Here is a 26,546-nt window from a genome sequence, read left to right on the forward strand (position 1 = left end):
ATGAATGATTGTGAAGATTATTAGTGGCTGGCTCAGTTGGACTATAAGTCATTGGTGCATTTGTGTATTTGGTCACATGCGTGTGCGTGTGTTAAAGTGTGAGTTTGTATGTGTGATTTCTTACACATTTTGCTGGGGCCCCCCTGGTACCCCTCCACGGACCCCTGGGGGTCCCCGGACCCCACTTTGAGAACCAATGCCATACAGTACATAGCCTCCTCTTACCTCACGCAAACACATAGCATTTTGATCTAAGCGGAAGTGTCTGTAGCCTACTCTATTCTTCTCATGCACATGACATGTACATAGTAGGCCTAAGTACTTAATCTTCGTTTTTTCATATAGAACCTCCCTTAAGTGCTTCACAGCAACAGCAAAACAAAAACAGTAAAATACAATAAAAGACGCATGCTCTGTTTACAGTCATAGTAAAACAGATTAAAAACAAGGACCTTTAAAACTGTGCTTCTCAAACCTTTTCATGCCAGGGACCCCTAAATTTATATGTATTTGGCCACGGAGCCCCCTGTGCAAATCTTTGTATGTATGCAAAGATTTGCACAAATGTTCACGATTTTTCAAAAATAGCAGATCTCATAGCACGAAGTGACACGCTATAAGCTTGTATATCTGCTATTTTTTAGTAGCCAATGTATACAATATGGTTAAAGTGGTTAAAATGACTGTGATGATGTTAACTACTTTAGCTTGGGACCCCCTGGAACCCCCCCGTGGACTCCCTTGGGGTCCACAGACCCCACTTTGAGAACCAATGCTTTAAAAGTACCATACAAATCAAAACAGGACTATAGGCTAATAGGAGAACCACTCAGCCTCCCTCTGATGGCACAGCTGTCACAGGTTGCATCATGATGAAAAATAAAAGTCACGGATTGTAGTGAGTGACAGACCGCATTTCGAGCATCCTCATTTCTCATCTGTCGATGGGGTACGACTGTACGTACAGTACAGTAGGGCAGTGATTCACAATCTTTTCTGGATCAGGGCCCTCTTGGAAAATCTTGAAAGCGTTTGCTGCCCGTCCATCTGACCACTTAATTGTGTTAAGTGTTAAGTGACAGATGGGTGTGCCTCGTCCTTATTTTGTTCATGTAATGTGCAATGAAACAACTGACTTTCAAGACCCAATTCAGTCAGTCTCCAGGTTTTCTTCAGAATAGCTAGGACTCTGATTTAATTAATGCAGACATACTTTTGATGGGCATAGACACTATGGCACATTAGGAGTTCACTATAGTATGCATTTCTTTTGACAGACCACATTTACGTACAGCAGGGCAGTGGTTCCCAATCTTTTCTGGATCAGGGCCCTCTTGAAAGCGTTTGCTGCCCGTCCATCTGACCACTTAATTGTGTTAAGTGTTACTGTAGGTGACAGATGGGTGTGCCTCGTGCATTTTCTGAGCATGTTTATTTGAATGTCGAATCAATCGATTGTGTCCCGGCTTGGATCATTTGAACTCACATATTACACTTCTATTTATCTGTATGACAATTTCAACAACTCTCTGGTCTGTAACTGAGTGGAAAAATGGAACCACATGGACACTTCTGTAACTCTGAGAGTGGACAAATGGAACCATAAGTTTCAAATTCCCCAGACATAGGGCTCACACCCTATGCTTGCTCGTCCCCACATTCACACACACGCACACACACACACACACACACACACACACACACACACACACACACACACACACACACACACACACACACACACACACACACACACACACACACACACACACACACACACACACACACACACACACACACACACACACACACACACACACACACACACACACACACGCACTCACACACAAGTATCACCATGTCTCAGTCCCTCATGTTATGTTTGTTTAGGTCTGCTCTAGGCTGTCACATCCAGGCGGTTACTATGGCAGCAGGGGAATGGAGGAGTAAGGGAAGGGTGAGATGCAGCACTCTTGGAAGTGTGGTTGGGTGGGTGGGGTGTGTGGGGGAGGTGAAGGAGGGATCTGGCTCTGAGCTGTGTGAGATTAAACGTGGGCATCATTTAAAAACGCCGAAGCCAAAAGAGAGAGGGATGAAAAGATCAGGAAAGCAAGATCTTTGATGCAATGGAAACATACTGTTTGACAGGGACAGATGACAAATGACTTCCACTTCTTTGAGTTCAATAGTTTAACATCAAAGATTCACAAAGAGATGAGTTGAAACCATAGACTGTAAAAAGAAATGGACAGTGACGCCATTGGTTTCTACAGACCATAAATGAAGCCTATTTGTCAGCAAAATGAAACTGTGTTGTGCAAGACTGTGACATTTATGAGACAAAACATTGCGCATCAAATTATAAAAGGGCGCATATTTCCACCAGGCTGGGTTGACTAGCCAGGGCTGTGTAAGTCGTCGGTTGGGGCGTGAAGGAGTGCAAGGGGGATGTTAGCATTTCTACGACACACAGTGCAACTTATGTGGTGCCTCCTATGGGCAGAACTGAAAGTGCTTTTGGAGGTGTGTCTCTATATACAGTAGGGTAGGCCCATCAACATGCAATTCCAATTTGGGGTTGAATTGATTCTGCGTTCATGATATATGGTGTTTTTGTAAGAAATAGGTCCTACCCACTAATGTTTTAAGCCTTTGAAGAATACTTTCCATTACTGTCTATAATCTTCCCAGCATTATGTTTATTTCCTATACCTTTCAGGAGACCACTGGTTTGCATGCATTTCAGCATGATATGAAAAATAAACTTGCAGGAACGGAAACTTTCTTGATAAATAATGAAGTATACACTTAGCTCTACATTGCCTTTATATTTTATTTTATTCAACTTTTTGGGTCCAAGTTAGAGTACATTATCATTTTGTTGTAGCTGAATTGGCAAGATTCTGTCCTTAGTTTGTTCATATAATGTGCAATGAAACAATACACTGATCAAGACCCAATTCACTCTGATTTAATTCATACAGAAATACTATTGTTTTAAAACGTGTAGCACATGGGCATAGACACTATACATTAGGAGTCCACTATAGTATGCATTGTAGTTTTTAGGTCTATGTGTGTCTGGTAATATTCTTGACCCGCTCACTTTGTACTGTATGTCCACGGCAAAAGTTGAATTCAAAATGGACAAAAATGTCCATCACAGTTTAACCCCTGATTGCTCACGTTGCAACATCTGTAACGTCATTGTGATTAACGTCATTTTGGCTTAAATAAAGGTATTACTACATGGTTGCATCAGCCACGCCGTGGCTGCCATCGTTTGTTGACATTATAGGCGCACTGGGTCGCTTCCTCAACCAAACATGAGGTTGATATAGTTGATGTCATGTGACCCCACTTTAGTTTCTACTGAGTCATGGTGAGCTTACAAAAAGAGAAGGGGGGGGGGGCAGAGAGGGAGAGGAAGAGAGGAAGGTGAAATTGAGGTCAGGACAGCCACAGCGGAGCGGGGGTGGGGTTCATAGACATGTACAGAAGATCCACTACTTTATTTATTCATTTATTCATATAATTTCTGGTGGCTCTGGTTCTCAATGTCGGATCAGGAGACCACCAGCGGTCCAAATGGACCCTTTTCAGCTCTGCAACACAATACAATATACACTGTAATATCACAGTGTTAATTTAACTCTGAGAGTGTAAAAATGGAACCAAATGGATCATTTGGTTCCATTTGTACACTCTCAGAGTTACAGACCCATAAGGGTGGGCCCCAGGTTGAAAAACAGTGGTCTAATTAGTCAAATGTATATGTCTGTCTGTTTTAGAGAGTGACAGCGATATGTGGTTAGAAGTTTAGAAGGTCAATGCTCCACCATTGCTGGATACAGAATCAACAGAGTCATTAATGATTCAAACTATGTATATTATGTTGAATCTGAGAAGTGGGAAATTGGTTATCTTACAATAAACGTTTCAAAAAAGAAACGCCTGCTGTATATTTGACACTCTCAATATTCCTAATGTGTGAGGCCAGACTCACAGTAAACAAGACACTTCGTTGCCCTGACAGAAGATTAATTTATAATATCTCTCCATCTCTTTGGACAGCCCTGATTATTGACTTCTCCTAAATGCCACATAAATCTCAACGGCCCACATTGCAAAAATGTAAAAGCCTGCTGGCAAAGGAGCTAAAAAATGCATTAACAGTGAGTGGACAAAAGTATGTGGTCATGTTCTGAATTTCATGCTATGTCTGAGTTCATTTAAATAGTACCGTACAGAAGAGTTTTTTCTCCTTTGCTTTAGCCTCTGGGGGCACCACCTCCTTTTTTGTGTCGAAACAGAAGCTCAGTTTGACTCCACTTTCTTAGTCCACTTCCTCCCGGGTGCTTCTGTGTTTATTCCTACTAACAACCACACTATACATGGTTCAGCCTCTATACACAGATCAGCCTCTGCTGAATTGAATTGAATGAATGGATTAACCACTGGTTCATGTATATACATACAAACAATTATGGATGAAATACCCATTGATTAACGCACGCGCACACGCGCACACACACACACACACACACACACACACACACACACACACACACACACACACACACACACACACACACACACACACACACACACACACACACACACACACACACACACACACACACAAACAAACAAGCACACTAGAGGTGGCCCAAGGGCAGCAGATCACCTGAGGATCCGTTCAGGCCTCCCAGTGTCTCATATAACCTCCAACAATACATTGTGTCCTGTCAGCATGACGCCTCTCTCTGCACACTGTCACAATGTGTCACAATGTGTCACATCAGCACAGTGGACTGGTGCTATAGGCCAGTGGTCTTCAAACAATGTCAGTGACCCCCAAACTGATATGTATTTGGCCGAGTCCCCCCCCCCCCCCCCCCATTGGAAAAGGTTTTGCCATGCAGGGACCCCCAGAATAGGACTTTTTTTTTTAAAGTATCACAATTATTGAACATTTTCGATATTTTATAAAAAAAAAAAAAAATAGCCAACTTGTTAATGCATTAATGTATTAGTGGTTAAAATGATTGTGATGCTATATTAACTACTTTGGCTGTCCCCCCCAAGGACCCCTGGGGGTCACCAGACCCCACTTTGAGAACCACTGCTATAGGCCAGCCGTTCCCAACCTCTAGTCCCCCCCCCCCCCCCCCACCACCACTTGGAATTGTACGCATTACATTTAGTTTGACTCGGTTTCGCAGATAAATATTGTGAAAATAGCTAGCCGAACTACAAGCTTGTAAATCAGCTATTTTCACAATGCTTGCGTCTTTCTTAGGTAATAGTTGACAATTTGTTCTTAAAAGTCATTAAATTGTAACTTTAGAAATGTGCAGATGCCCTGTATAGGCTAATGTACACTTATACTGTAGACCTATGTTGGTTTGTTTACTGTTTGAGTGAGAAAACAATGTTGCACATTATAAGCAACTAAAGCAAGTCATCTGGGGACCCCTCCCCCAAAATAATTTGGAGACCCCCCCTTGGTGTCCCGAACCCCAGTTTGGGAACCACTGTTTTAGACCAGGGCCCTGTTCTTGAAAATCGCAAAAGCGTTCCCAGTCCGCCCGTCTGACCACTTAACTGGCCGCCGTGTTAAGTTACTGCTGTCCACTGAGTGGCTCCACATGGAGTGCTGAAATGAAGATTTATGCTTGAAGTAAATGGGATCTTAATGCCCCTAAGCACTGTGTATATCCTGTAACATCACTGACTCCTCCTCTTAACCCAGTAAGGCCGGGAAAAGCGTCTTTGTCATTTTTTGATGTCTTTGGCTATTCAAAAAAATTGCAGATCTAGCAGATCTAAAATAGCAGATCTATAAGCTCATAGCCCGTGCCGCGCTATGAGCTTGTAGATCTGCTATTGTTGGATAAATTGTAACAATTTGTGCAAATCTTTGAATATGTATTTTTTAAAGCGATTTTGTTTTTTACTCAAATCCTACAAATGTCCTCTAAAACAGTTTTTTGACAAACTATTGCTATAATATCAGTGGTTCTCAAACTTTTTTCATGTCAAGGACCACCCAAAATGATATGTATTTGCCCCCCCCTCCCCCAGAAGCAAAGATTTGAGTTAAAAATGTTCGCTTTAAAATAAGAATACATTCAAAGATTTGCACACATTTTCACAAGTTTTCAAAAATAGCAGATCTACAAGCTCGCAGCGCGTTGCTCGTAGCGCGTTACTCGTAGCGCGGCACGTGGCTGTTTAATGGCTTAAACTCCCAGTTGTGTTTCTGCTGAGCTGCATTGATTCTGGCCGCCCTGCATTCTAGGTCAAAGTCAGACAAGGCACATGATGGGTGCCTGGCCTATAGTTGGCTGGACAGGTGTTGGGTTACAATGTTGTATGTCATCTGACCAGCACTGAGGCGGTAATACAATAACACAAATGACCACAAAACAAATATCCAAAACAATATTTTAGAAAAGTTAGGCTACAACAAACATTTACAGTATTGTCCGTTCACAAGCTATGCTTTAGAAAGGGGCAGAGAGAGAGAGAGAGAGAGAGAGAGAGAGAGAGTGTTGTGGTAAGCAGGGAGCTGGTTAGCAATAATCATTGAATCCGCCAGGCCGAAAGGCATGGTCGAGACTATGTTTTGCACCCTGCCCGTCCGTCCGTCCGTCCGTCCGTCCGTGGTTCCATCTGTGGACAGCTAATTTCCGGCACCGTTGGCTTGATCGCAGTGAAACTGTGCACACACACTCCCTGGATGCCAGAGCACATGGGCCAGAGCACATGGGCCTGTTATAGCGCCATCAGGAGGCCGATTTGTGCAAAACATTTTTTTTGACAGTACTCCTACAGATTTTGTCCAAACATCACGCAAATCGGTACACAGTATCTCTATAGTCATTAAACGAAACGGGTCTTTCAGATTTTTCATATTCCATCCTGATTGGCTAAGATAGGCTTCCAAAGTTTGCAGGAGTGCTTCGTTTTGAACAAAATGCCTCAAACCCTATGAACACAGTGTGCGATTTCCGTGAAATTTTACACGCACATTCCCACTAGGCCAAATAAGAAATGGCACCCTTTTAACATTGCCTTATTATAGCGCCAACAGGAGGCCGTTTTTTTTAATCAGCCTCATGATGGAGCTATAACAGGCCGATTCCCGTTTTCCGAACATTGCTGGCCCACACTAACCTACCTGTCCTGCCGGAGACTGTCTCTGTCTGCCTGAAGTCACGGTGTGTCTGTTTGCAGGGTGTAATGGCAAAAGGTCCAGTAATAAGCTTTGATAAAATATTAATTTTGTGTGTCTGCTTTTCTCCTCTCTTTCTCTGCCTCACTCGCCCTTATTCTCTCTCTCCTGACCCCCTCATCCATCCATCCATCCTTCCTCTCCTCTATTTCAACCTCCAGAATAAACAGGTAACAGGCTACCTGCTCTTCTCCTTGGGCACTGCAGTCATCGGTTCGCTGCAGTTTGGATACAACACCGGGGTCATCAATGCCCCTGAACAGGTTAGACAACGCTTTGACTTTTACTCCACAATTACAGTTCAGATAAACCATTTTTATCCATTAATTTTTTATCTTCTGTGAACCATTTTAACCTTTTTTTTTGCCGATTCAGCCAAATTGATATATATATATATATATATATATATAGAGAGAGAGAGAGAGAGAGAGAGAGAGATTTGGAAATATTTAATCAAATGTAAAAAAGTATATATATTTTTTATTTATTGATGACACGTATTGTTGTGTGAATGTTCAAGGTTCAAGGTTGTACTTTATTGTTACGTCTTGTGTACAGGTACATAAATGTAAAACTTACTTTTTGTCCTTCAGTTGTTGATGAATTGGATAAACCTATATAGGACCACAATGGAAACAAGTCTCCATAGACTTGTGTGTTTTGTACCACCGTGCTCTTTACATTTCTGACTAATAAAGTATATCAATAAATCCTCTGCCCTCTGTTCATTCTCTTCCATCCTTCCCTTCCTTCCTCCCTCCCTCCCACACTCCCACATCCCATCCCCCCCATCCTCTCTTTACCCTCCCACCCGCACGGACCCCATCTTCCTCCCATCCATCCTTTCCGTCCGTTCCCTCTGCCTCCAGAAACTGTTGAACTTCTTCAACGCCACGTGGATGGAGCGTTACGGCGAGCCCATCACCCCGGGCGTCCAGACCGTGGTGTGGAGCGTCTCCGTGGCCATCTTCAGCGTGGGCGGCATGGTGGGCTCGTTCAGTGTGGGCGTCATGGCCAACACCTTTGGACGGTAAGGGAGAGAGAGAAACTTTGTAGTGTATAAAAGCAAAAAAAAGGAGAGAAAAGTGGATGACCTATAGCATGGTTCCTCAATCTGAGAACCTGATTCTTTTTTTTCTCCTTTGTTTTTAGAGTTATAATATATCTAGAGGGCGGACTGCCCCGCCCCCCAGCTATTTGTTTCAATGAAAGTTGCTCACTGGCGTTTGAAGCAGAGCCATTCAAGGAGAGTTGCGTCATCTCCGTTCACTTTGTCGGGCCAGGTCCTCTACATAGCATTCTATTGGCGAATAGTGACAAAGCCCTAAACCGGAAGTTTACAGACTGCACTGGAGTCTATGAGCATTTGTGGTGCTGTCTTGAGAAATTATAGTGGTTCCCAAACTTTTTAGCTCGAGACCCAAAAGAGATAATTTGATGTCTCCCCGGGACCCAAACAATAGTTAAAATAGCCAATCTACAAGCGAACAACGCATCACGCGTTGTGAGCTTTGTAGATCGGCTATTTTCAGTACTTCTTAAAAGTGTTTTAAATGTATGGAATTTCTTAGATTTTTTGGGGGGGATTAGTTTTATGAATTTCTTTTGCAAAATGAAATGAATGAAAATGTTTCTTTTAAATGTAATGTTTACCCGCAAACCCATGAAAATGGGTCCATGGCCAAAACATGGGTCCCGACCCAGTGTTTGGGAAACAGTGACCTATTAGTTCCTATTAAAGGACTCGGAGCACCAGCTGTCTGGCATGTTGGCTATGACTCATGGTGATCATGGTAAACAGTGTAAATACAGTATACGCACATTCAAAATGTAAAAGTCAGGTGCTGGGCATGTAGAGACAAATTCTAAGAACAACAAAGTCTGTTTTGGTAAGGCATTGTATTACCGCCAAGGATGATGATGTTTCCAGCCGAAGGCTCTTCCTCCGACCGAGGAACAGCCTTTGGCCTCTTCATTCGTAATATAATACCTTGGAGCATGGATCCAGTGTGCGGACTTTGTTGTTCTTACTTAGTCATGATGACATGAAGACATGTATTGATTGGCAATGTGATCGATTACAGGCCGTAGTGTGCTTAGTAAGAAGTAGAACCTTCGGAGCACGCTGTGTTGTGTCCTCTCCCGTTGTTGGTGTGAACAGACCGCCTGGTATAGACGTTTGTCAAGCAGCTTTCTAGCCTGTGATCAATACAATTTTCTGATCCGGTCTGGAGCGGAAATAAGGCGGCCGTGGGAATTACCCACGGCCGGAACCAAGCGAGCCGTGCACCTCCAAAATGTTTCCCCTAGATTCAAATGTATTATGAATGAATCACTAGTTTGGTAATGTATAATCGTTTCGTTTCTTTTGGTAAAATGATCGTTTGGTATATCCGTCTTTTATTCAAACTCGTAGCGCGCCTGTGAGACTAAGATAATTGATTCGCATTATGTGGGGAACAAAAACAATGCGATGCCAACCGGAACCCACCACCGGAACCCAATTATTATTGAACAAAATTCCTAAACTGGATCACACGGCTCAGTTTTAGAATGAATACCAGGCTTTCCTCCATGGTGGAAAGCCTGGTGACGCGAGGTTATTCATCTTTCTAGTCCTCCCAGCTCCCCACTCTCAGCAACTGGTCCAAATCATAATGGTTGGTTAGGCTTCTTCATTGATCGTGGCCGGGGTTTCATTCATTAATTTAGGTCATTTTACGTGGACCACTTGAAGTCATTGTGAGCTGTGACTCCATGATGCAATGCTTTTGAAGAAACAGTTGTTGAACTAGCGCAAGACTGCAGGATATCCTCACATGATCAATCAAGCAGATTCTAAGGACTACAAAATAAAATGTGCGCAAATTCCTGGCAGGAAATTTCCTTCCATTGTATCTTGGGGAAAAAACACATTTAATGCCATTTAAAATGAACAGTCTATAGGTAGAAAGGCAGGTACTGGAGCAACTCAGATTAACCCGAAGCCCTTTTTTACTAAGGTGCAAAGTACACTGAAACGGGACGTTTCAATGTATGTTACATTTTCATCATGTCCTTCATCAGCAATACATTCCATTTTACTTGCAGTAGCTACTTTTCTACTAAGCGTAACGTCGGGTAAGTGTTGTGATGTTATGGTTAGCGTGTGGTTTCATATATTGTAGCATTTTCACAGTCGAATGGCACCAGCACAAGTATTGTAGCTCTATTGTTTGTTCCCTGGAGTTACTGTAGCTCTGCCTGGCAGTAGAGTGGGCATCGAGAGACAGAGACATGTATTTGGAGAGTCTTATTGAGTGGACTGGCAATGGTGTTAGGGACATGTTCACCATTGGTATTCACTGGTGAAAGAGAGAGAGTGAGCTCACCAACAATGTATTGGGCAGATTCTCTCTCTCTCTCTCTCTCTCTCTCTCTCTCTCTCTCTCTCTCTGTCTTATACACACAAACACACACACACACACACACACACACACACACACACACACACACACACACACACACACACACACACACACACACACACACACACACACACACACACACAAACAGTCTGATTGACGGTCCATTATTCCTCCACCAATTACTGCATCATTAGGAAAGCAGCATTGAACAAATTACTTAATTACATTATAATTAACGTAATGCTGTACATGATTTATACCACAACACGACACACGTGCAATGGCGGATTTAGAATGGCAGTAATGACACATCAGTGCATGTCTCGAATGTTACCTCTTTTGAACGTCTACATTTCAGCCGTGGAGATCAGCTGATTTATATGTATTTGGCCGCGGACCCCCATCAAAATATTTTGTTCCAGGGACCCCCCAGAAGCAACGATTTGAGTTAAAAATGTTCGCTTTAAAAATATACATATTCAAATATTTGCACACATTTTCACGATTTTTCAAAAATAGCAGATCTACAAGCTCATAGCGCGGCACTCGGTGCCGCGCTATGAGCTTGTAGATCTGCTATTTTTGAATAGCCCAAAGTGTAAAATAATGCTTTTTAGCTCAAATCTAAAAATGACACAGTTCCAGGTCTTAATGGGTTAAACTGACTTAAAAAACTGTATGTTTTTGGGAAGTTTACAAAGAAATGTACTTACCATTAGCATCTAGTCAGCTATATATGATTACAATAGTTTATAGGCTCATTGTCTAGCAACGTCATAACTATTAACTAGCGTGCACTAACCACTTGAACCCTATTATCCCAATTCTGGGGGCAACATTCAGCAAAAGTAGCAGATCTATATGCTCACAATACATTGCGTTGCGATGCGTTGTGAGCTTGTAGATCTGCTATTTCCGGCGAAGATATTTAGTGCAAAGGGAAAACCGGAGGGTGCCTATAGCATAGTGCCCTTGGGAATCCGGTCAACTAAGCATGTAGGGTTTAAGTGGCTAGGGTCTGTCAACATAGCGTTACACTGGGGCTCCAGGGTACCTCACCACTACTGTTTCTCTGTTGTCTCTCTTCTTTTCGTCTCTCTTCTTTCTCTTTGTCTGTTACAATCAAAGGAAATCATTTATAAAGAGAGTAGACTAAGACTACTCAATGTCCATGAAAAAGAAGCATATAAGCGTTTCGATGGATATTACATTGAGTTGGGGCACTTTGAGCACCTGGGTCAAATTTGGACAGATTTCCAAATGATACCAACAGGTCTAAGATCTCTGCTGTCTTCCAGGAGGATATCTGCTCTTGTTCGCAAGTATTGATCAGACGTAGATGAAACATTTTTACTGGCGTTGCTAAATGGATTGATATGGCCTTTTAAAGTGTCTGTGGTCCTCTTGTGTTTCCTGAATTTAGGTTGAGGTGATCTGTCGAAAAAGCTATTAACCTTAATGGAAGCAGGATCCTCTTTATACCTTCCGTTTAACATTGACTTGGCTTGTTCTTCTTTCATGCCTCCATTTTGTTTTTAAATGATTTGTTATTGTTTTTCTAGAGCAGTGGTTCCCAGCCTTTTCTGGATCAGGGCCCACTTGAAAATTTCAAAAGTGCTATCCATCCACTTTAAGGGTTATAGCAGCCAAATGGCTGCCGTGTTAAGCCATTAAAACTGGGAACACATCTGTGTAACTGTGTATTTTATACTTTTTTTAAATATACAAAAATAGCAGATATACAAGATATTGTAGATCTGCTATATTTGAAAAATGGTGAAGATTGCACATTTTTGAATATACATATTTTTAAAGCAAACATTTTAACTCAAATATTTGCTTCTGGGGGGATGGGGGGTGGGGGGCCAAATACATATCATTTTAGAGGTCCTTGACATGAAAAAGTTTGAGAACCACTGCTATTATAGCAACATAAGTGTTTCAGAAAACTATTGGGATTTAGAAGACGTTTTGGAGAATCTGAACCTCAGGCCTTAATGGGTTAAGTGGTGAGATGGGTGGGCCGTGTGCATTTTTCAGAGCATGTTTATTTTAATGATCAATCAATTGATTGTGTTCTGGCTTGGATCAAGGGAACTAACGTATAGTATACTTTAAGTTCCTGTTATTTATTGTTATCACAATGAAAAGTCATTTTTCAGTTTAATTCTTGATGCATTGGAAAGTCACCCAGTCGAGTTTGGAAATTGGACCAAATCAGATCAAAATGTAATCAAATCGGATCAGATCAGATCAAAGAAACAACACAAATGATAGAAACAAAAGAGCACATGGTGTGTTGGCATTCTCAGCTTTTGCCTGTTCTCAAAGCATTTGTGCTGCTATGCACAGAGAATCCAAATCCTCCTGAAATGTTTCAAAGGCTTCTTGTGTGTAGATTACGCTATCTATTGTTGAAATCAGCTTTGAATGTCTCTCATGAACTCATACAGTAAGAGGGGGAGGGAGAGACGATGACCTATAGTGAATTTTAGGGATGTAACGATATAGTAACTGCATCGAAAAATCGCTTTGAATGTTCAACGATCTACTATATCGTTATGCAAACAGCAAAATATCTGAATATCTATGAGTCAATGGACTATTAGCGGTGAGGAAATAGACTGACCTTCACATGAACATGGGTGGGTCAACCCAGTGAAGATCATTTGCAATACCAGCTACTGTAATCATCAATAAGTTTAAAGTTCAGACTTAAAGTTCAGACAGTAACACATTGTTTTTTTTTCACATATTCTCTGTAACCTGTGTGATGTGTCTATGTGTCTTATTTTCTCCTATTCATAAAGGTTTTATTTCATAAGAAATCAAACAAAAAAACAAAATCATTTATAAATCAATTTGTAATTTATGATCTACAGTATCTAAGTTATCTTAGATTGATGTTCAGCAACCTGGCCTGTTAATCAGGTGTTTCTGAACCAGGGATGCAAATACTTTGGTCATGGGACGCAGCAACATGCCGTCCCACCAGTCTTTTGAGCAGGAGCACACGCACGCACATGCATCGATTAAAAACAACCCTTAAGTTCACACCTCAACAAAGTTTACAAAAGCTGCCGAATGGCGGGTGTCACACCAGGTGAATTAACATAGGAATGAGCCTAGATGCATATCAACTGTCCATTGTGTGACCTGTAGTGTAGGTGTTAAGCGACGTGCGGGTGACGTCTTTAAAATAGTCTCCCACCAGAGATAGATTCACCAATACAACACTGTTCTGAACTAACCAGTCAATCAGTAATCACTTTTCTTTCTCTGTGTCAGACGTCGGTCCATGTTCTTGGTCAACATACTGGCTGTGATCGGTGGTCTGCTGATGGGCTTCTCCACCATCTGCAAGTCCTACGAGATGGTCATCGCCGGCCGACTGGTCATCGGCCTGTTCTGCGGCCTGTTCACGGGTCTGACTCCCATGTACGTGGGCGAGGTGTCCCCTACGCCCCTGAGAGGGGCCTTCGGCACCTTGCACCAGCTGGGCGTGGTGACGGGCATCCTGATCGCACAGGTCAGTATATGGGGATTGTAATTATTAGCTGAAAACCAGTGGTGGAAAGTAGCTAAGTACATTTACTCTCAAGTACTGTACTTATAAGTAACATTTTTTACTTCTACTCCACTACATCTCAGAGACAAATACAGTATATGAAATCTCTAACTTAATATCTAACTTACGGTGCAATTTGTTGTTAAAGTTCAAGGCCAGTGATGAGCCACAAGACATAATGATGCACACCTCTCAACACCTCATAGACAAATTGACAGCTTGGCAGAGAGAGCCGTGCTCGACTGATGCACGTTTCCTATTCGTCCTTGTTTCAGAGGCATTTATTAGAGGAACAACAGAGAGACAGACAGAAAAGAGAGGGTGGACAGTGGGCACGACTAGGGCTGTCACGATAATCACATTTTACTTGACGATTAATTGGCACTCAATAATTGAGTGCACTCAAATAATTGTGAGTAACTAATTAATTGCATCTCTATCGTTGAACGTTGGAACATTATGAATAAAAATTACATTTCTGTTTGGCTTTTAGGCTTTTAGACAAATTACTTACTGTACATAATTGAATAACAAAAAAAAACATGAATAGTGGAAATAGCAGATCTATAGCAGATCTATAAGCTCAAAACGTGTTTTGTCACGATGTACCATGTCAGTACAAATTTCATTTTTGACTGTGTTTTGTAGTTAACTAGAGACAGAACACAAATCTAGAGTTGATTAACACAACTAGGGACATTACTAGAACCATTCAAGTTATTTTCTTTATTATTTTTTTAAATTTCGATTAACTGTTGCGCCCCACCATTCCAGGTGTTTGGTCTGGAGGCTCTCCTGGGCTCTGACAAGCTGTGGCCCCTGCTGTTGTCCCTGACGGTGGCCCCTGCTGTGGTGCAGTGCATCCTGCTGCCCTTCTGCCCCGAGAGCCCACGCTTCCTGCTCATCAACCTCAACCAGGAGGAAAAGGCACGGAAAGGTACAGCCGCACAGTTTCTGATCTGGAATGAAATAGTCTTAACATTAAGTCCTACAGTACAGTATATACTTTGTTGTACAATGAATAGTGAAAATAGTCACGTTGTGCCACATCTGCCATTTCAACTGTTTTTGAAAATATTTGACAATGTTTGAATGAATGAATTTTCTCCTATAATGACATGTCCAAAATAGGGACGCCAGGTTGAAATTGGTTAAATTAGCGACTCCAACATTATAATAACAATTCTAACAATTGACAATAAGTCAATAATATAATACTCTTAACTCTAATATAATAATATAACAATATGAACTCAAACATATATGATAATAACTAGACACAATAATATAAACTAACATAATAATATAATATTGCTACTGCGCTCTTTTTACTTTAAGAACTACTGCTACAATAATCATTACTGTGACTGCTGCCTGCCATGTTTAACTACTACTACTACTACTACTACTACTACTACTACTACTACTACTACTACTACTACTACTACTACTACTACTCTTCAATGCGTCATCTTTTGTTTTGTTTTGTACTGTATAACAACTGTTATAAATATTGGGGTAGTAGATGATGGGTATCCCCCTAATTTGTGCAGAAAACTTTTTTTTAAAACTTTTGTATTTGATAATAGCATGTAATTGAATTTGCCTTTGATTTTTAAACCCATGGCATGCACACACTCACTCTGCGTGGATTTAATTTGCATTGTTCTGTACAGTGTTATTGGTCCCAAATTAGCATTGAATAGAGAATCTGCTGTGCCAGGCAATAATAGTATTACCCTCCATTTGCCCCCAGCTTTATTTAATACAATCAGAGAGAGAGAGAGAGAGAGACAGAGAGAGAGAGAGAGAGAGAGAGAGAGAGAGAGAGAGAGAGAGAGAGCGCAATTGAGAATTTTAAGTGACAAAGTGCAGGCCGCAGGACAAAGGTTGGGAGACAGGGGGCAGAAGTGAGATGAGAAGGTACAGTAAAAGTATTACAGATGAGAGGGATTGGAAAAGCAAGGGAAGGGGAAAGACAGATGGAGAGACAGAAAACGAAGATGACAAAGAGACTGAGAGAGCAACAGAGACATGCTGCTTGTTCAGCCTGAGAGGAGAGGAGAGGAGAGGAGAGGAGAGGAGAGGGGAGGGGAGGGGAGGGGAGGGGAGGGGAGGGGAGGGGAGAGGAGTCCTTGAAGTCAGCAGAAGGTTTTGGCATAAGGTTGGCTCTAAGCGAAGGGCAACAAAGAGCTACTGACCTACATGTAGTCACACCTTCACATCTCTTCACCTTGCAGACTACGCAGACTGCACATACGCACGCACGCACGCACGCACGCACGCACATACGCACGCACGCACGCACGCACGCACGCACGCACGCACGCACGCACGCACGCACGCACGCACGCACGCACGCACGCACGCACGCACGCACGCACGCACGTACGCACGCACGCACGCACACACACACACACACACACACAGGACACTCACCCCTTTCGGCCAGTCATTGTGATTGAAGTTCAGTCCAGTTCCTCCTTTGCCCATGACCAAACATTCCAATAAGTTTGTGCAAATTCGTTCTTTGTACATTGTACTGTTCAACACGATTCTGTCCTATTCGATTTGTGATTTGTACTTGAAATGTACATAAGTGCAGTGAAGTCACTCTATGACTCAAATTCTTTGCTCTGTCCTGACGCTCCATGTCTCTCTCTCTCTCTCTCTCTCTCTCTCTCTCTCTCTCTCTCTCTCTCTCTCTCTCGCCCCCCCCCCCCCCCCCCCCCCCAGCCCTGGTGCGTCTGCGGGGCAGCGAGAACGTCAGTAAGGACATGCAGGAGATGAAGGAGGAGAGCGCCAAGATGGCCCAGGAGAAGAAGGTGACCATCCCCGAGCTGTTCCGCATCGCCGCCTACCGCCAGCCGCTGTTCATCGCCGTCATGATGCAGCTCTCACAGCAGCTGTCTGGAATTAACGCCGTGAGTTACGCCACGCTCTAGTCGCACACACTCACACTCACACTCACACTCACACTCACACTCACACTCACACTCACACTCACACTCACACTCACACTCACACTCACACTCACACTCACAGACAAGTGGGTGTACACATACACACAGGCAGTGGTGTAAAGTAAATAAGTACATGTACTCAAGTACTGTACTTAAGTACAATTTTGAGGTATATATACTTTACTGGATTTTCAGTACTTTTACTTCTACTCGACTACATCTCAGAGGCAACTATTGTACTTTTAATCCACTACAATTATTTGAAAACTTTAGTTACTTTGTAGATTTTGATTATTATTACAAAACACTTCAGCTCTATATACATTTCGGCCATTTGAAAATAGATGATCTACAAGCTCACAAAACGTCACAAACGTAACATCTGGATTTGGTTGACAAAATCCAATCACACTGATTTTTTTCTTTCTTTCTTTTTTTGTTGTTGCTTTTTTGACCGCTTTTTCTCCCCGATTTAGTATAATATGCCAATTGATTCCTCCCCACACACATTTCTGTGTGCTGTCACTGCTGTTGTATCATGCTGACTCACCTGCCAGCCCCCCACCGGGAGGACGTAGAGTCTTCGTCCCAACACTCCTTGCTGACAGGCACTGCACCCAGCCCGAAGGATTTACGTCCAGTGATATCACCCTTCCCGTCCGGCTTCCCTCCCCCTAACACGGGCCAATTGTGCCCGTATAGACGCTCGACAATGCGCCACCATGTATTCAAACCCCCCCGGCCTCCGCGGTGCTGGGCAGCCACTGTACCACTGCGCCACACGAGCGCCTGTCACAAGCGGATTTGGCTGTCCAAGCTTTGCGTGTTGTAGCGCTCTGAACAGCGCTACTAAATAAATAATTCCCAGGAGGGACAATGAGGCACATAAGGGATAATAAACTCTCTCACACACACACACACACACACACACACACACACACACACACACACACACACACACACACACACACACACACACACACACACACACACACACACACACACACACACACACACACACACACACACACACACCGACTGTGTCTGTGTGAGACATGTATGTAAACGCACAGAGATGGATCTACTCACACACGCACATCCTCACACATTTTACACAGGTTGACTGCAGGTCAATTACACACGCTCAAATTCAATCACTGTCACAACAAGGTCACTGTGTGTAGAAACTCTCAGAGGAGAGAATGACTTGGGCTGATTTAAAATAGCTGAATAAATCAGATGCATTGGAATGCAGGCTTGGTGCAGAGAGCAGCCTGAATGTCTGATGCATCTCATTACATGTAGGATCTGATCTACTGCAGTCACTCAGATATCACCCAAGTTCACTTGGATACAAGCTAAATATTGGCCATAGCCAATGGCCGTTCTTGATTTTTTACTGTTTTTGTTCTTTAGTCCGATGATTTCTAAACATAGATTTGCCATCTTTTTACTCTCTCTCTCTCTCTCTCTCTCTCTCTCTCTCTCTCTCTCTCTCTCTCTCTCTCTCTCTCTCTCTCTCTCTCTCTCTCTCTCTCTCTCTCTCTCTCTCTCTCTCTCTCTCTCTCGCGCTCCCTCAGGTGTTCTACTATTCTACAGGTATATTTGCCTCGGCAGGCGTCAAACAGCCCATCTACGCCACCATCGGAGCTGGAATAGTCAACGTAATCTTCACAATTGTATCTGTAAGTACTGTGTTCACGTGTGTGAGTTAGTTAGTGTGTACATGTGTGCAGTGTGTGCGTGGCATGCATGCGCAGGGCTGTCCTTGATTACGAATTCCCTTAACCGACTGTAAGCTTCAATATTCGGATACAATTATGTTTGAAATTTGATTGCAATGGGAGAATTACATTAGCATCACTGGTAGTTCTTGAAAGAGGCATGGAACAAATGATGACTGGTAGTCAATAAATGTTTCTATACAAACATAATGTACGTACAGTACACGCCAACCTACAGCGACTCCTCCCGCTAGAACTGGAAATTGTTATTTAATTCAAATGTTTTAATCAAACCTTTATTTAACCATAATACTGTAAAGACTCATTGAGCAACATGGAATGCAGACTGCAGCAAATGGAAGGCCTGTACAGCAGACAACACTTACATGTCACCATTATCAGATTATCAAGGATGCACAATATTGGCATTTTGGCCGATAGCTGATTATGATTATTTGCATGGTCAAATCGACAAATATCTATACTGATACATACTGCAATCAATACAAGTTTCCAGTAGAGTTCACCTTACACCTGTTACACAGTAACAGTGATTCTGGATGCAGATGCAGAATTCTAATAAAGCAATCGTATTACCTGATTTACTGTATTAGGCCTACTGATGTGCATTAGTTCAAACATGGTAAATGTAGTATTTTTATTTAACATTTTTCCAAATTGTTGACCCTTTTGAAAGCTTCTCCAGAAAACACTGATTGAATATGCAGCCTTCATCATCACAAAAGGCCTTGTCAGCTTCACATTCAAACATAAACATTATAAAATAACATATTGTCTAAAACCAATAGGCCTATATTATTTTTGATGCACTATCAGTTCGATACTAATATTGCATATATTTTTAAGGCCGATATTGCCATACAGTTATGATGACCAATTAATCATGCATCCCTAATCAGTAGTGTGTGTATGTGCAAACTGTTACATGAAAGCTACAGTATATGTTGGTGAGATTTTGATGTATGACTTTGTCTTCCATGGAACTGCAGGGTAGAACTACATTTTAAAGCATGTATTTTCTCATTATCTTATCAACATGGTGGCTGTATCAAAACAAACCAATAAGGAGTGCTGCACAGATTATTTTGCAATCAATCGCCTTGATGATGTTATTTGATTCTTAATGCTAACATGTAATATAGGTTGTTGGCCATGGGGGTTGTGCAATATGTCACCAATATGTCAATGTGTGAAAATCTTTTAATATATATAAATGTTTAACTAAAATCTTTGCTTCTGGAGGGGGGACTGCTATTTATTTAAAATAAATAAATAGCAGATCTACAAGCTCGTAGCGCAGCACCGAGTATATCTGCTATTTTTGAATAATGGTTATAGCAAAAATATCTAAAATGACACAGATTCCAGGATTGAATGGGTTAACAATGACTATAAGTAGTCCACTGCCCACCCTGGGCAAGACCTGGGATGTTGGTTGTCTAGGAAGTTGACAACCGGAAACGGTTGAATTTGGCGGAAGTACCGCCCAAGGAAATGACGTTGATGCGTTACAAATCTGTTAACATTCTCCGTGAATGAAACGAGTGTTGTGATTGGTCAAAAAATATAGTTTCCGGGGGAAACGGAAATCCTGTCCACTCGGACTTCCTAGACACTCGATGCTTTAGGTCGTGACCAGGCTCTTCTTTTCGCAGATGAGTGAGGCTGGGACCGAGGTTATCCACTGCCAGCTATGTGGAGTCAGCCCTAGTGTACTGTACGTTGCTGCTTGTGTATGTGTACGGTAGCCTATGCATGCGTTTGCCAGTCATGTATCAATCTATTCTTCCACTAACTTCCAGCTCTTCCTGGTTGAGAAGGCGGGACGAAGGACTCTCCACCTGATGGGATTGGCTGGAATGTCTATTGCCGCTGTGCTCATGACCATATCCCTCGCATTGGTGAGTGTTTTAATGTGTTTGCTGTACTTTTGGTCTGTACGGAGCATCACTCCCTCAATCTCATTACATCCTTTCTTTCTCTCCTCCTCTCTCTCTCCCTCCCTGCCTACTGCCTCCACCTCCTCTGTGTCTCTCTCTCTCTCTCTCTCTCTCTTTGTCTCTCATATCCCTCTGCTCAGAAATACATACCGGCGATGAGCTACATGGCCATCATCGCCGTGATGCTGTTTGTGGCCATGTTCGAGCTGGGCCCCGGTCCGATCCCATGGTTCATTGTGGCCGAGCTGTTCTCCCAGGGGCCACGGCCCGCCGCCATGGCCGTGGCCGGCTGCTCCAATTGGACGGCCAACTTCATCGTTGGAGTTAGCTTCCCCAAAATAGCGGTGAGTGAGCGGGGAGAGTTCTATTGTGGTGTGAATCAGAATCAGGTTTATTGTCACTTCACAGGTTTACAAAGTAAAAAAGTGGGTGAAATTCGCTTTCGTACATCGTTCCCATCGCAACGTTATTTCCATAGAAAGAAGAGGGGGAGGAAGAAGGCGGGGGGGACAAGTGGGAAGGGAGATCAAACAAGAGAACAAAAAAGCCAAACAAGTTATCTACATATTTACACTAGTACCTGAGATAAGGTGCATGAGCATAGCAGCAATGTATACTGTGCATGATATACTTATGGACATTTGGTTACGGTGCTTAGAGAAAGAAAACAAGCACAAAAAAAGACAAAAGTCAGTGCGGTGCGAGCCAGGCTGATTAGATGTGTGTGTCGTTTTGCCAGTGGTGGACAGAAATTAAGTACATTTACTCGAGTACTGTAGCGTACATTTAAGTGCAGTACTCAAATTCTACAGAAGTCAATACTGATCTATCTCCTTCTCTTCCCTCTCTTCTCTCTCCCTGTTCTCCCTCCTCACCTCACCCTCTCCTCCTCCAATTCCTTCTTGACCCCCCCACCCCCCCACCCCCTTGCTGTTCACAGGAGTTGTGCGGACCGTGGGTCTTCATCATCTTCGCCATCTGCCTCGTGTTCTTCTTCATCTTCACCTTCTTCAAGGTGCCCGAGACCAGGGGCAAGACGTTCGACGAGATCGCACGTCACTTCGCCGGCGCCCCGCCCCCGTCTTCCTCCGACTTCCCCGTCGAGGCTCCCACCGACGTCACTTCCGCCGCCACCGCGCTCCCCGCCTCCCCTCTCAAGGAGAAGGTCCCGCTGGTGTCGTCATCGGCGTCAGCGTCGGCTCCGCGTCCGGCCTCAGACTCCACGCCCCTGGAGGATAAATCCAACTCCACTGTACAGGAGAGTCTGTAGACGCGTGTGGGAGATAAAAAAAAGGGAGGCGGGTATAGGAGAGGCAGGGTTTATAACGGGGTTCATAAAAGGTCAGAGAGTTACGAAAAACGCCATTACGTCGTCGTCGTTGTCGTCTACTACAGATGTCATTTCACACCGGGGTGGGGGTGGAGGGGGGGGGGGGGTAGCAGAGGAAGTAGACCCACTAGAACTTTATAGGACCACTGTAGTACCACAGAACCACAGCAGCGTACAGTAGAACCATAGAACCGTAGAACAATAGGACCATAGAACGCTAGTTCTTTCTAGCAAAGCCGCCTCAGCTGGCTTTTTTAACGTGTTTTTTTTTATTCTCTCTGACATTTCGAACAACTCCTTTTAGGAATGTCCGTTTCCTTAGCTTTTTACGGTTGGGGAAGCGGGTGGGGCAGAGGGGTGGGTGGGGTGGGGGTTGCAGTTTAGAATTTACAGCAGCGAAGCTTGATTCTAGGGAGGTGCAGATATACACTCCGTGACTTTCAACACATTTTCGGCTTACCTCACATCGCTGTCGACAAATGGTGCATCAGTACGTCATTGTATTGAGTTGAAGAGTGGCGCTTAACGTCAGAAGTGTGTTGAAAAGCGGCACGTTGTGCACAGCTGTGCAGAGATATACTCGGTCATTCCATTAAGTTCAGATGCAGTTAGCCCGAGGGAAAGAGAGGAGGGTGAAGGGAGATAAGACGGAGAACACGGATGCACATCTTTTTTATTCAGTTAAAAAAGTTATTTATTCAGGAAATAGGATTATTAGATTGTTAGTTGACCAATCTTCCGTAGTGTTTTTCAATGCAATATAATGTTGCAGCTATCCATTGATCTAGGAGAAATTAACGAGATTATTTTGTATTGAGTTTTTTTCTTTTTTTTTTCTTGATTTATTCAATTCTCTGATACTTTTCAGAAGTGTGCTCAATTCAACAGGTCTAAAAAGGGATTTTGTTTGACTACTGTTCTGCCTTCAGCTGTTGGACTTGCACCAACAAGATGAAGGGCTTCCTAGTAAAATGCCAAAGTGAGGGATTCTAGAATTTGCGCCTGGCAAACACGCATAAACTCAGAAGTGTATATTTTAGTTAAACCAACTATTATCAAAATACCGTAGGTAAGTGCAATGACTGGCTTTTCTTGGCAGGAAAAGCCATCAAAATCGTCTTTTGTGTACAAAATAGAGTATACAGTTAGCCCATTCATACATGGAAGCAAAGTGCAATGCTAACGCTTATCAAGACAAGCCCAATAGAATGTAATTAGCTTGTAGAGAGAGATATATTTATGGTGGAATTCACAGCAAGTGCTGCTCAGTGAGATTGCAAGTGAGAGAGAGAGGGGAATAAAGGGAGACAAAAAAGGGAGAGAGAGAGAGAGAGAGAGAGAGAGAGAGAGAGAGAGAGAGAGAGAGAGAGAGAGAGAGAGAGAGAGAGAGAAACTAAATAGGGAATAGTGTAAATCTTATTTGGCACTTTCTGTTTAGTTCATCCCTGTTAACCTGATACATGGCATTAGCCAGCTGCAAATCTCTTCACAATCACTCATGTAAAAGGCTGTACACCAAAGTAATGAGCTTTTAACCGATAAATCAATGTGTTATTTATACCCGAGCAAGTGCATATACAGTATCTGACCTAGACGACTTTAGAGACAGCTTAAAGTTGCATTCAACATTGTACTCAAATCACTTTAGAACGTTTTATTGGGAAAATTAGACTTCTGACACAGGGAATTGCTAGAAACATGCTAACAGCTGAGATAATCTTCTGTTTTGCCTTAGCGTTATTCTATTGTGATAACCTACATATTAACGTGTGGGGAAATGTTGGAAGTACACAATAATACTCTTTTAGTATGTAAAAACACATCTTATACATAATATAGTACTTACTGTAGATTTAGATAGGATGTAATAACTCAATTTCAAGTACTTGCATAGTATTATTGCGTATTTACACTGCTTTTCCTTCGAATTTTCCTAGGATGGAATAGAGCTATTTTCAAGAAAAGTGTCCCCTCACTTTATATAAAGAACAGGGTGTCTTACAAACTACAAACTACAAAATCTATTTTGGGGTAGAATTATATTTTCGAGTGCACAGGATGTGATGATCAGCTGTCACGGCTTAAATGATGGAGCGTTTGGGGTAGAACGTCATATAAAGTTTTAAAGGAAGGAAAACGGATTCTGTACTACTATATGGGTGGAAATTTCAAATCATTCTATGGAGAATTTTACATTTTTGAACTTAAAATGAAGAGTTCTGTTCCAGAATGGGTAAAAACTGTCAATTTGTCTCGATGAAGAATGATGATGGCCATTGTAGTTAAAACAAGTAATGGAGCTTTTTAGAGCACGGCAGTGTCTTTAAGTCCTCTGTTGGTGAAATTATTTTGAACAGTTTTAACGCCACCGACCCTATGCCCTGTAGAAATACTAAATGATTGATTTCAGTTAGTGTTTTTTTTCCCACTCCTGATATAAAGTAACAATATTTAGTGTTTTGGAACAGGACTCTTCTAAAGTCTTCTACTGATTGTATTGATGTGTTTCCAAACATTATCCATGATGTGTAGTTGTGATAAAGCGTATGAGAAATGTATATGAATATATTACAGTATGTGTTGTGTGTTAAAGTTAAATATGTGAAGAAAAGTCTATTTTCTATTTTACGTCATGGTCATTGAATTGCTGTAGATTCTGAAGTTTGTATGTTTTGCCCCAAGCTGCACTTTGAAAAGTTTCATATTTATTTATACAGTATACCTACCTACACTGCAAAAGAAACCATATTAACAAGAGATTTGATCTTATGTAGTGTATTAAAATCGTGTTTTTCTTAATCTTAAAAAAAAAAAAAAGAAGCTCTGCATATAATTTGTTAAGATTTGACTCATTTTCAGAATAATCTTCTGGAAATATCACAATACCTTTAAACAAGACAGATGTCTTCACCAGTAAAGAATCTCAGGTGCAGATGCTCAGATTGTTTTTAACTTGCTGTAAGAAAAATACGATTTTGTCAACGCAAGCCTATATGACTGGTGAAAAGGGAGATTGTTTTTCTTTGACAGTGTAGGTAGGGATGGTCACAGCTAGCGTTGTTGTGTACTGATGTACTGTACTTGTGGATGGTGATGGTGTACTGTAATGATGTGTTGCACGGCACTGGTACATTCCACTCACTCACGGTTGTGTTCAGTATTGTGTTCAACCTCTCCTCATCCTCAGTTCCAGCACTCCATGCTGCACTGCTGTTCACTTTGATGATGGTAAAAAAAAACTGAACTTTACCCTAACAACTTGGGTCCAGTATATATTTCAAATACTTCCTGACTATATTGGATTCACCTAAAAAGGCCTTCTTGTGCCATACAGCAAACATACAGCATACCGCAAAATGATTTTTTTTGCCAGGCTGGATTTGAATTTACCCTATATGTCTTTCAATTAGCCAGTGATTATAGGCGAAGATTGTCTAAATTGATTCTCCTCGTTTGTCAGATGATGAAGTACTATACAGGGCTTAAGTTGTTAGAAGATGTTGTAGAACCTCATGGTTCCTTCTTGTGACCATCTTATGAATCATATAGGTCCCACATTTGATTCTTGATGACCCCAAATGTTAGCCTTGCAACCGTGTCCAATCCATGAGCATTGAGCAGGCACACATATTCATTTCTTCCTTAAGTGGTGTATAGATTATATAAAATGTATTTATTTATTTTTTAAACAAGTAGGCTACTGTATATGCCCCAAACCATACTGAGTTACCTTATGCACACGTGTGAACTCAAAACTCCACAGGGTCAGTATTAGTTTGTGAAAATGTATTTTTTTATATGAAAGACTAAATCAGAATGCTATTTATTTTTTTGTTGACTTTAACCAGTCGTTTATGTGAGGTCACACATCACTAAAGATAAGTGAAGATATGAGAAAGAGAGAGAGAGAGAGAGAGAGAGAGAGAGAGAGAGAGAGAGAGAGAGAGACAGTGAGACAGTGAGAGGAAATTGGAAAAGAATGGAAAGAACGAATTATGTTATTTGGAACCATTGTGACCCAACTAATCCACTCATCCGGTCATAATGTACAATAGCCCTTTAGACATTTTTATTCACTGAAGGTCCATCAATAACTACTCTCTCCTCTCCTTTATTTTATTTTCATCCCTTTCTCACTGCACTGTCCCCAGTCATGTACTGTACGTTGTGCCTAAAATGAAACAGAGCCATTGATAGCTATGTCAGCTATGGGCACCATGTTGCCATGTTAACTAGTATAGGCAGCATTTATGAGACTCTAGAGGAAAAGACTCTAGAGGTCTTTTCAGATGACATGCATTAGTTGTTTGTTCCATTGTTTCATATGAAAGCAAGTAGTGTGAAATCAACAAC

At 42.1% G+C, this 26,546-nt stretch overlaps 1 protein-coding gene across 1 annotated transcript; it reads left to right on the top strand.

The window, feature by feature from the left end:
* Positions 1–1,924: 1,924 nt before the first annotated feature.
* On the top strand, positions 1,925–22,133 carry slc2a3a (solute carrier family 2 member 3a; the record flags this gene model as incomplete). Its single annotated transcript, XM_084080484.1, has 10 exons — positions 1,925–1,957; positions 7,402–7,503; positions 8,110–8,270; positions 13,936–14,176; positions 14,990–15,152; positions 16,952–17,139; positions 18,759–18,863; positions 20,726–20,824; positions 21,004–21,207; positions 21,804–22,133. The coding sequence occupies 10 exons, from the start codon at positions 1,925–1,927 to the stop codon at positions 22,131–22,133; spliced, it is 1,626 nt and encodes a 541-aa protein (XP_083936610.1).
* Between the last annotated feature and the right edge of the window lie 4,413 nt (positions 22,134–26,546).

This window comes from Gymnoscopelus microlampas (genome assembly GCF_963454915.1).
Source record: "Gymnoscopelus microlampas genome assembly, chromosome: 15".
NCBI classification, from domain to species: Eukaryota; Metazoa; Chordata; class Actinopteri; order Myctophiformes; family Myctophidae; genus Gymnoscopelus; species Gymnoscopelus microlampas.